The sequence below is a fragment of the Prionailurus bengalensis genome, chromosome A1 (assembly GCF_016509475.1).
Source record: "Prionailurus bengalensis isolate Pbe53 chromosome A1, Fcat_Pben_1.1_paternal_pri, whole genome shotgun sequence".
Classification (NCBI taxonomy): Eukaryota; Metazoa; Chordata; class Mammalia; order Carnivora; family Felidae; genus Prionailurus; species Prionailurus bengalensis.
The window spans coordinates 18,964,295-18,976,902 of NC_057343.1; the positions used below are offsets into that span (position 1 = coordinate 18,964,295).

At 39.0% G+C, this 12,608-nt stretch overlaps 1 protein-coding gene across 2 annotated transcripts in view; it reads right to left on the reverse strand.

The window, feature by feature from the left end:
* MRPS31 (mitochondrial ribosomal protein S31) overlaps positions 1–12,608 on the reverse strand; it is a 33,985-nt gene that overhangs the window by 13,508 nt on the left and 7,869 nt on the right. For both annotated transcript variants that reach the window (XM_043577880.1, XM_043577890.1), the window contains exons 3-5: positions 7,360–7,518; positions 5,980–6,120; positions 3,002–3,081 (exon numbers count right to left, since the gene is read on the reverse strand). In XM_043577880.1, the coding sequence (XP_043433815.1) occupies positions 3,002–3,081; positions 5,980–6,120; positions 7,360–7,518 (380 nt within the window). The remainder of the gene's footprint in view (positions 1–3,001; positions 3,082–5,979; positions 6,121–7,359; positions 7,519–12,608) is intronic.

The following is a 12,608-nucleotide window of genomic DNA, read 5'->3' on the forward strand; positions in this document are numbered from 1 at the left end:
TAAGTCACCAATATACAACCAATAAAGACCAAAGAAATTAAATTAACATAATAACAATACTACTAACGGATACGGAGCACTTACTCTGTGCTAATGCTTTTTCTACATTAGTTCATTTAATCCTCGCAACCAACCCTCTAAGTAAGTTAATATCATGTTAGCTTATAACCACCATCATATCACATTTTAATCATTTTATTTGCTTTGGAAATGTAAGACACTTTTCAAGAATGAACTGCATTTCCACCAGTCACTGTTGGTGGGAGTGTAAAATGGCACAACCTCTTTGAAAAATAGTTTGGCGGTTACTTAAAAAATTAGAAAATACACTTCGCATACAACCATTTGACTCCTAGATATTTACCCAAGAGAAAACATATGTCCACACAGACTTGTATATGAAAATTCACGTACAGCCACGTCTGACTGCACACTGACTGCTAGATATTAAGTATGTTGGCCTAGAACATCTCATACAGAGAAAAGATCATAGCAGTTAGGCTTAATTAGCCACATTTCCAGAGTAATCATAACAGTAAAATAATTATCATAGTCCCATTTTATAGATTTATTCAGTGGACACTGATGAACCTATGTCTTTTCCATGATCATCAACACCATCATCATTACGTTTTTTTCTATTTAAAAAATTTTTTTAATGTTTTATTTTATATTTGAGAGAGAGAGAGAGAGAGAGAGAGAGAGAGAGAGGCAAAGCGTAAGCAAGGGAGGGACAGAGAGAGAGGGAGACACAGAATCCGAAGCAGGCTCCAGGCTCCAAGCTGCCAGCACAGAGCCAACGCGGGGCTTGAACTCACAAGCAGTGAGATCATGACATGAGCTGAAATCAGACACTTAACCGACTGAGCCACCCAGGTGCCTCAATGCCATCATCGTTGTTGCTAATAGCTGCATCTATGTACTGAATGTCCATTGTGCTCCTGACACTTCAATTACACATTAGTTCATTTAAGCCTTGAGAGGTATGTATCAGCCCTATTTTATAGATGGAGAAAGGAAAACTCAAAGAGGTTAGTATGCCAGAATATGAATTTGAATAATCCACATCTATCAAATACTGAAACTCCTTCCATTAAGCTATCTGGCCTCTTGGCTCTAGATTACTCCAGGATAAGCAGTAGGGTCTATGACTATATCCTTTGCAGCAGTGGTAGGAACATGGAGGGAGCAAAATGCGGGAATCCTGAGATAGAAGAACTCATTCAATCAATAAATAATTACTGAATGTAAATTATATGTCAGGCATTATTTTAGGTGATAGGGAAACAGCAGTGAATAAATGCTAAATTTAAGTCTGCATGTTGCTGCTACTGTATTTAATTGGGAACAAAAGACGTTCTTTAGACTCATGCAAGTATAACTTATTAAACAGTACCTTCATTAGAGTAAATTTTCATAAATTTGCATATTACTTTCCTTATTAAAGTACAATCATTTTATACTGTTTTATAAAATTTCAGTACTTCCTTGCCAGCTAATTTCAGTTTTAGGAACAGGATTTCTGATCAAAAAAAGCAAATTGGCTTCTTCAAGAATACAAGTGCCTCTTCTGGTTGTTCATTAGGTGGACAACAGTGACTGCCCTGACAGTAAATTCCCTTTAAAAAAGAAAAAAATGTTTATTTATTTGAGAGACAGCAAGCCCAAACAATGCAGTTTTCACATAAGAGAAAGGAGGTTGCTCTCTTAGCTTTCTTTTCAGTTTTAAATGAACAAACACTGATTAATGTAAATATCATATTAAAATTAGATAAAGTGATCTCAAATCACTTGAGTTTTCCTCTATGGATAGATATTATATAGCTCAATTTGTTCAAAAAAAAGCATTTACAATTTAACATAACTAATTCCTATGATCTGTAAGCCACTTGGCTAGGTGCTGCTGGGTATACAAAAGTCAGTGAAACCTAGGCCCCAACATCTAAAGGTTTATTGAATATTGGGAAAAATCAGATGTTTCTATAAGTAAGTGATAGATTAAATGAGACATTGGAGGCTGGCCTCAGAACTTAAAAATCAATTATAAAATTATTTCTATGAAGTCCCAAAAGCTAACTTAGAATCTTTGGAAATGAAAGTCACTTGTAAGCTGAAAACCATTTGCATTGAATTTTCTCATCTATTTTAAGTTATCACTAAACCATATTTAACGTCAAGCAAGAAGACGTCTCGTATCTCTTCGAATTAGACTTCAAATGATGAATTTGAAGGATTTGACTTCTTACCCAAAGAAGAAAGGGGGAAGAATAAAGAACAAGACTAACTATGTATTAAGAAAAAAACATGAGACTGCTAGATAGATCTCCTGAATGCTCTTCTTCCGAGCTCCGAAACAATCTCCAAATCACCTCACTAAGTCACTTCTACAAATGCTATCTCCTCTTCTGGACAGCAAGCTGCTCTAGGGCTGAAGCCACAGTTTAGCTTTTGTAATAGCACAGGTGCAAATGGTAGGCGATCACTAATGTTCTAACCCAAATGAGCAGCCAACTGATAGCTCTGGATTCAGGAAGCTGGTAGGAGTTACCTCCCGCTGTCTCATAGCATGCGACATTTCAAGGGACACATCTGACCAAGACTGGCAATGTCAACAACTACGTTCATAAGCAGGACCCAGGTCAATGACAGGATGGCTTATTAAAATACTTGACATTATGTAATCAAAACGTGAAGGACGTTGTTGAAAGATGGAATGTTTGTATACTTGAGAAACAGTGTTGTTCTTTTTTTTATGTTTATTTTTTTTTTTAGAGAGTGAGCGAGAGCACGCATGCATGGAAGAGAGAAAGGGGGGGAGAGAGAGAGAGAGAGAGAGAGAGAGAGAGAGAGAGTCCCAAGTAGGCTCTGTGCTATTAGCACGGAGCTTGATGTGGTGCTTCATCCTGCAAACTGAGAAATCATGACCTAAGCCAAAACCAAGACTTGAACCCTTAACTTATTAACACCCCAGCACCCCCCAATTGTGTTGTTCTTAACAAACCTGTTTCGGGTGCCTCTTCAGTAACGGCCTTAAGGTCAAAAATATTAAGTCTCTTCCCCTTGAGTATATTTTTCCTAAGGCTGGAAAAGAAAAAACAATTTAAGTTAATATTTTTATACACTGCCAACAAAAAGTTCTTTAGAAAAAGAAAATTGTATATGAAATACTCAGTGTAGAAGTTTAAAAATATTCCACTGACTCACACCCAGACATTTTAACTAAATTTCTGCATCTTTAGAACTGACAACAAAAAACCGGAACAAATGCACTTGAAGTTTTGCATCATGATACAATAAAGCGGGTTAAGTAGTTTAATGTCTAAAACAGCTAATTGAAAAGATTAGTTTGAATTGCCATAATTTTTACGTGATCCATTTCATATTAAGGTTTTAGAAAACTCAACATTAGACAGCTATTAAAATATGCTAAATTAAAAGTTGTTGAAGTCAACATTTGTCTCAGTTTAAGGGCAGAAAACACTGCATGTTTAATTACAAACTATAATTATAAAAGATGGCACAGATAAATCAAAACATTCCCACTTATAAAGCAATCATTCTGTAATTTTAACATAATGATTAACTTTCTTTATATAACATTTTTAATTAACTATTGAAATTAATGTCAGAGAGTTAACAGATAACTTTTCCTTGCATATTTTAATCAACTGCTTCATGTATCACCTTACATTCATACTTACATAAATTTACTGGCAGATTAAAAGCCAGTTTAAAAAATGGACAGTTACTTTTAAAATAATTTTGAATACTTTTCTGGATCACATTACTTTTTTCTACAATATCACACTAACTGAAAAAATGCAAATACCATATTAAAATTAGATAAAGTGATCTCAAATCACTTCAGGTTTTCGCTAGCAGGTCCAGAACCATCCTCAGGGCTTGCATTCTTCTCTGCACCCAGCAGTCCCCAACTTTGCATCAGGTCAACAGGATGATGGATTAAGGTGACTCATGGTAAAGAGGGAATGATCTGGTAAAGTATGGAATTTTAGAAGGTACTAAAGGGGAAAGGAAGGGAACAGACGTTTTCATTGCATCTACTATATAGAGTCTGCACATCCCTTTCCTATTTCTCAAGAAAGCCATTTAAGTTAGCATCTCCTAGATGAGGAAACAGACCAACGAGGCCATGCAAGTTGCCGCAGTTCCGGGATTAGTCTAGCACAGTGCCAAGACTCTGAGGTATGCTAGGGCCAGTGCTCTGTGCCTCACACTTCTCTGTTCTCTTACTGAAGGAATCAGCCCAGGGCATATTAATGGTGGGTTGTCTCAGGCTGTCCCAGGACAGAGCAGGGAGAACAACTTGGTGTCTTACCACTGCTTTCCCTAATCCTAGAGTCCTTCAGTCAGTTTTTTAATATAGCCATTATATGCACATAAACCCCGGTCCTACTTTTTTAGCTACTCCCTTCCCACTTTCTAATTTTTCTTTTAAGATTTTACTTAAAAAAAATTTTTTTTTAATGTTTATTTGTGGGAGAGAGAGAGCGAGCGAGCGAGCAGGGGAGGGACAGAGAGAGAGGGAGAGACGCAGAATCTGAAGCAGGCTCCAGGCTCTGAGCTGTCAGCACAGAGCGCGACATGGGGTTCAAACCCATGAACCATGAGATCATGACCTGAATCCAAGTCGGACACTTAACTGACTGAGCCACCTAGGTGCCCCTGTAAGATTTTACTTTTAAGTAATCTCTACACCCAACTCGAGACTTGAACTCATGACCCCCAGATCAAGAGTCACAACCTCTACTGACTGAGCCAGTCATGTGCCCGCCACCTTCTAGTTTTTAATGACAGCTAATATCATTAAGAATCAAATTATGATATAGCATTCTGACATAATTGTATGGAATCATGGAATCATTTCAACAAAGAATGATTCAAACAAGACTGAAATTAAATATTCTTTTTTAAAGTAAGTTCTATACCCAACGTGGGGTTTGAACTCATGACCCCAGATCAAGAATTACATGCTCTACTGACTGGAGCCAGCCAGGCGCCCCTGAAATTAAATATTCTTGAGGAATCTTAAGTAAAACTCCAAGTACTCATTCTATTTTATCTAATAATATGTCATAGGTATAAAATCACTTTAAATTAGTAATTCAAATAATTTCCCAAAGTCATTGTAACCTCTTGAACTTCCTTTGTTAACTGCTGACCATCTTTTACAATTTTCCTGTACAAATTCATAGTTTAACTTCTGAAAAGAGCTAACTCAAGTTGCTGGAATTATAATTAAAAGAAAATCCACGGAATACATAACACATCAAAAATACTCCACTGTAGGCACCTCCTCCTACAAAGATCAGTTAGTTTTTGTCACAGCGTGCTATAAATATCTGGTTCCCTGTCCCCAACTTTCACTTTATGGGCTTGAAGGAGAGAAAGCAGAAACTTTATGTGAATACAGACAGCTTTGTATTATAAAATAATTATGTAAAACATGGCTTAGCATCTTGAAGTCTGCAAATTACCAAATTCAAATTGCCACAAATAATCTACCAGTTTCAGATATTATAATGGATCTTCCTTTCTTTCTTTTTTTGATGATGGCTTATTTCTCTAAAATATGAATAATGATAATTATATAGAGAAATATAAAGATTATATGAATATACATTGTTATGTATGAATCAGAATGAAAAATAATGCTTCTCACAAAATGTTCATTTATTCAGCATTAAATCAGCTCCACTTATCCTAAATCAGGAGACCTCTATTCATCTCCTGGGTAAATGCGAGAAAGGGCCCAACTTGATTAATGGTATAGAAAAGCATAAGACTGCTAAACCCAGAACACCTTTTCCTCTGTAAGACATGGTACACGCAGAGTGAGAAAACAGATATAATTTCATCTATAACGCTCAAACACCTTTCAGCAATAAACAGGCACAGAATAAAGTAAACCTCCAGAGAAACAAACAAAACCAAAGAGACTGCAAAGAGCCTGAATACCTTTTTTTAAGATCATTGGTCTTCTTCTGGCCCACGTAATCGTTAGATCCTTCATCAAACTGAATTTGATGCACTGGTCTTGTACTAACTCTAGCTGTGGAAGATTTGGCAATTTTCATATCTGATATTATGTTACTGACACTGAAATAAGAAAAAGGTCAGTGTATTAGAAATTTTAGCTACAGAACAGTAAAAAACTTTCTTACACATGAGATTCATATCACTTTGTTTATACTTCACTTCTATGCAGTAATATAGCATTAAATGTTATGTTTAAATGAAAGATTTTTTTTAAGTTTATTTATTTATTGGGGGGGGCGGCAGAGAGAGAGAGGGAGAGAGAGAATCCCAAGCAGGCTCCACACTGCCAGCGCAGAGCCCAAAGTGGGGCTCGAACCCATGAACCGGGAGATCATGACTCGAGCTGAAATGAAGAGTCAGGTGCTTAACCGACTGAGCCACTCAGGCACCCCTTAAATGAAAGATTACATGTCACACACACATTATTAACATTCACACTCCACAGACCACCAAGATTTATGTTTCCTTCTGAAAACTAACTTTTGAAGGTGTTCTTCAGAAACGTGAATTTAAAACATGAATTAGAAGTGTTGTTTATTTAAAAAAAAGTGTCACTAACGAAAAAGTATCAAACATTTGAAGCTGTATATCGACTTCAAACAGGGCATCAAGTATGAGACGAGAGGATGGATGGGAAGGTGTCAGCGAAACATAAGGATAAGAGCAAAAACTGAAGGAAACAGGCCTGAAGACGATCGCACTCTGCACACGACCAACAGATTATTTAACGGAAAAAATGAATCTTCTCAGAGAAACTGTCTTATTCTGTATTTGGTTTTTTTTTGTTTTTTTTTTTTTTTAATTTTTTTTCCAACATTTATTTATTTTTGGGACAGAGAGAGACAGAGCATGAACGGGGGAGGGGCAGAGAGAGAGGGAGACACAGAATCGGAAACAGGCTCCAGGCTCTGAGCCATCAGCCCAGAGCCTGACGCGGGGCTCGAACTCACGGACCGCGAGATCGTGACCTGGCTGAAGTCGGATGCTTAGCCGAGTGCGCCACCCAGGCGCCCCTGTATTTGTTTTTAATAACACTACCGAATTTACAGTTTCTTTTTTAGGAGCAAGAAATTGTATAACTTGGCAGAAGAAAACTTTAACCATCCCACTGATCTTTTACAAACTGCAATCCTACTTCAGATCATTTTTAAAAAACCTAATTACTAATATTCCACTTAAGAGAAATATTTTATATAAAATGTAAATGTATGAATATAATTGCGTATTACTCACCACGCACATGAAAACAGCCTATTTTGAGAAACCAGCATTACTGACAGAACTATTTGATCCACTAACCTAACTTTAGCTCTTTCTCCATCCTTCTGTGCGTTTGAGACTTCCTCGTGCTGCTGGAGCTGCCTGAGCAGCTCTGACTTGGTCATCTGCTTGTCAAACGGGAGAACATCTGCAACAGCAGCTGCGGCTGCTACCAACTCAGGACTCAGGGACTTGGTTCTGACAAGGAAAAGGAAACGCAAGTGAGAAAAAAAGCAGGCATTACTTACTATGCCATTTGTTTAGTGGGAAGTAAAATGATTTTTTTTCCAGAGAAAACTTTTCTGTCATTCAAAAAAGTGTCAGGGGCGCCTGGGTGGCTCAGTCAGTTAAGTGTCCGACTTCAGCTCAGGTCATGATCTCACGGTTTGTAAGTTCGAGCCCCACATCGGACTCTGTGCCGACAGCTCAGAGCCTGGACCCTGCTTCGGATTCTGTGTCTCCCTCTCTCTCTCTGCCCCTCCCCCACTCGTGCTGTCACTCTGTGTCTCTCTCTCAAAAATAAATAAGAACATTAAAACAAAATCAATTTCTGGGGCACCTGGGTGGCTCAGGCGGTTGAACATCTGACTTCGGCTCAGGTCATGATCCCACAGTTTGTGAGTTCAAGTCCCACATCGGTCTCTGATCCTCTGCCGCCCTCTCACTCTGCCCCTACCCTGCTTGTGCGCTCTCTTTCTTAAAAATAAAACATTAAAAAAAATCAATTTCTGACAAAATCGAGAATTTGTAAATATTAGGTGTTAGTTTTATATAAACTTTAAAATGTTGAAAGCTGAAGTTACTGGATACTTGTTGAAGCACAAGTAAGGAAAAGAAAAATAAAAGGGGGAGGGGGAGGGATCAGCCTTAATTATAATTTGCTGGATTTTTATTTTATTATTTATTATTTAAAAAAAAATTTTTTTAATGTTTTATTTATTTCTGAGACAGAGAGAGACAGAGTATGAATGGGGGAGGGGCAGAGAGAGAAGGAGACACGGGATCCAAAGCAGGCTCCAGGCTCTGAGCGGTCAGCACAGAGCCCGACGTGAGGCTCGAACCCCCGGACCATGAGATCATGACCTGAGCCGAAGTCGGACGTTCAACCGACTGAGCCACCCAGGCGCCCCTATTTATTATTTTTTTAAATGTTTATTTTTGAGAGAGTGTGCACAACTGGGGAAGTGGCAGAGAGAGAAGGGGACAGAGGACCCAAAGCAGGCTTCGTGCTGACAGCAGCAAGCCCATGATAATCATGACCTGAGCTGAAGTTGGATGCTCAACCGACTGAGCCACCCACGTGCCCCAATTTATGGAGTTTTAAATTAGACGCCAATTTATTTCAGAAACTATACTGCAAGAAAATATTAACATAGCTAAACCTGTTCGCACATCATGGTAAGTTCATATGATGGAATAGTTCAACTCACACCTACAACGTGAATGAAACAATGAAAAGTTACATTAAAAAAAAAAAAGAGTATGCATTGTACAATTCCATTTACACCAAGTTCTAGAATATGCAAAATTAACCTAAGGTGAAAAAAGTCAGAGTAGTGGTTGTCTCAGGACAGAAGTCTACTGACGGAAAGACAGAAATGAGAAATGCTCTGTATCTGATAAGCACATGGGCATATGCATTTGCTTGAATCCTACAGCTAAGATGTGTACACTTCAAAGTATGTAAACTTTACCTGAAAAAAAACCCAAAAACAAAGCCCAGAAATCATCGTTATCATCTAGCAGGAGACGCAAAGTAGGTGAATACACAGATGACACAAGAATGGCAAAATGATTACTAAAGCTGCGTAACAGGTAGGTACACTTTGTGTATGTCGTGTAGTTTAGGTACAAGTTTATTACATTTTGTTTCAAGTTTTCCGTAAGAAAAAGCTAAAAAAACCAAAATGCTACTCTTTAGTAAATTAGGGTAAATTAATAAAAAACTGTGCTAGACATAAAAGGAAATTGTCTATATTATTTACATATTAACTAAGAATTGCCATCTCAATGAGTGGGATTCAAGTTAACGTTTTACTATACTTGACTTTCTATATAAAGATCTGCTGTCTAATATGCAAATCAAAGTTCCCAAATCCCTGAGGTTGTTGGATAAAGATTTAAGGACTTCGCCTACCAAGATAGGAGAGATCTAGAATCTGACGGCCAAGGAAGAAAAATAGAATAAAAGAGGGACTATTACAATTAGTCAAAAAGAAATGAGCTACTTTCAAAACTGTTGCCAGTGAATAAGGTTTGAACTTCACTCCAAATCATTTTTTCTATTTTTATTTATTTTTTAAAGCTTATTTATTTTGAGAGCAAGAGAGTGCGAGTGGGGGAGGGGCGGCGGGGGGGGGGGGAGAGAGAGAGAGAGAGAGAGAGAGAGAGAGAGAGAGAGAGAGAATGAATCCCAAGCCCGATGCGGGGCTTGATTTCACAACCATGAGATCATGACCTGAGACAAAATCAAGAGTTGGACACTTAACCGACCGAGCCACCCAGGTGCCCCTCTACACAGATTTTAAAAAGGTAATGAGACCTTGTTAAAATGTCTCTTAAAACTCTATTCTATCCTATAACTCAGACTATTTCATGAAAACATACTTTATACCCTTCTGTACTCCCTAAATTTCTTTAATATGAACTATACAGCATACACAATTTCAGAAAAGAAATTCGAATAAGGGGAAGGATACTACTGAGTGGACACAAATCACCATAACTTTTGGCAATTTGATGACATACATTAAAAGTCTAAAATACACCCCAACCCTTTTACCCACCAGTTCCACTTCCAGGAGTATTTGTCTAAAGAAAATAAGCAGGTACACATAGAATTGGAGGGATCCTGCACACTCCAAATGCAAGGTCCAAGCAGTTCCAGCCCCTGTGCCTGACAGGCAAAGCATTTCTCAGATATCTGCATTGCTTTATCTATAACTTTATTTCAGGTCTTTGCTCAATCATTATTCTTCCATGGTCCCTTTTTAAAAAATAGCACCTCTCTAACCGATCACTCTTATTTTTCCTCATGTTTCATCACCTAATGTACTATGTGTCTGTGTGTGGCGTAAAAACATCCTCTTCCGCCCCCTGACTCTTCCCCCATTTGTAAGGAATAGAGACTTGTTTTGTTCAGTGTTCTACCTCCATCCCTTTGGACAGTGCCTGAGCTCTAATGGCAATCTAAAGTTGCTGAATGAATGAATGACATTAATCATAGCATTATTTTGTACTAATGGAAAACTAGAAATAATCACTAGTAGAAAAATTTCTACTAGTGGATTCATTAATTAATAAGTAGCTGAATCCTTCTGACTGGTAGTTGCTTGGTTGAGAGAAAGTTACAGTAGGAGCTAGAAACTGTGGTCACTGTTGTTCTCCCCAGGGTTCTTACTAGTTCCACAACACATTCAGACTCACGAGACTTTGGCCTTGCACCGGCTCTCACTAGTGCCAAGTGGGGCGGACACAGCTACCTCTGCCTATGCGGCAGACATGCTGCGGCCAAGCTTTGGGATGGTTTGTTATGCAGCAACACTTAACTGGAACACATTTTGGTGCCTGGAAGTTGGGTGCTACTGTAACAAAAAACCTAAAATGTATGGAGGAGGTTTGGGTATTGGGCAGTGGGTAGAAACTGGAAAGACCTTGAGGCAAGTATTGATGAGAACTTAGGGCCTCAAAGAGACTTAGAGCCTGAAGGCTCTCAAAGCCACTGTGAGGGAGAGCTTTAGGAAAATCAACATTACTGGAAGCTACAGAAAAGGGGACTTCTGTTCAGCAGCATTGTTGCTTCTAGTAAGGTGGGAAACAGGAAACACACTCAATGAACTGGATGAGCCAGTCTAAGGAGACTTCCAGTGTTGAACCTTAGTTGCAGATGGTAAAATGTGAGAAGAGATAAGAAAGAACCGTTCCATATAAAGGAGCCAAGACTTGCAGGTATCCAAAAGAAAACATTTCTCATTCTCAGTCCCTCCAGACAGCAAACAATGCTAAAATTTAAAATGGTTTCTGAACAGGGGCGCCTGGGTGGCTCAGTTGGTTGAGCGTCTGACTCGATTTCGGCTCCGGTCATGAGATGGAGTGCCGTGCTGGGCTACGTACGTATGTAGAGCCTGCTTAAGAGTCTCTCTCCCTCTGCCCCTCCCCCACGGGCTCAAGCTCCTGCACTCTTTCTCTCTGAAAAAAAGAAATGGTTTCTGAACAGAAATCAAATTCAGTGCAGTGTCAGGAAAACAATAGGCATGACTGCAAAACCCTCTGTTAACATCTTACAAAGATTATTTTTTTGAAGATTTTATTTTTAAGTAACCTCTACACCCAACCTGGGGCTTGAGCTCACAACCCCAAGATCAAGAGTTTCACGCTCCACCGAAATGAGCCGGCCAGGCACCCCAAGATTTAAAATGCTGCCTCAGAGAGTCTTTCAAACAAACAGGAATTCTAAGAAACTTATGGGTTTGGTCCCACAGCCTTGTACAGGGAGCTCAATGTAGAATACGATCTTGGTTCCCAAACTATGCCCTAAGGAACCCTGGAGCACTACAAGGAAATACAGCAATCTGTCAGTGACTGAACTACTAAGGCAAGGTAGTCCTGGTTTTAACACTAGACTACCGCATGCCTTTTGTTGACATCATCTTTGTGAAGATGGGTTTTCTGGCAGTTGCTATGATAAAAAGCAAGTACCCCTCAAAAGTCAATATGAAACAGGAAATGAGAGTGGCAGTGTCCAATCTGATTCCAAGGCTACATCATAAAAACAATACAAATTCCTTCCGGCTCCCTTTCTCTTGGGACACTCGCCCTAGGAACCCAGCCGCCATGTAGTGAGGAAGCCCAGGCCACACAGAGAGGCCATAGGTAGGTGTTTCCGGTAACAGTCCTGGCTTAGGTCTCAGCTAACAGCCAGCTTCAACTGTCAGAGCAATGAATGAGCAAACCTTCAGATGATTCCAGCCTCTGGACTTGCAAGTCTTCTGAGTAAGGACAGCACGGAACAGAGATTACCCTTCTCCACTGTGCTCTGCCCACACTACTGACCCACAGAATCCATGAGCATAAAAAAATGGTTGTTTTATGCCACTAAATTTTGGGGCAACTGTTATGCAGCCACACTAACTATATCAATGGGGGTTCAGTATATAATACAAATAAAAAAACTAAAAAACAGGCCATGCATAGAGCAATGACAGTCATCATGAATCAAAGATGATTTACCCAATTCTGTGCATCTGGGATCCCTTAAAAAAAAAAAAAAAGAGTGGGGAACAAAATCA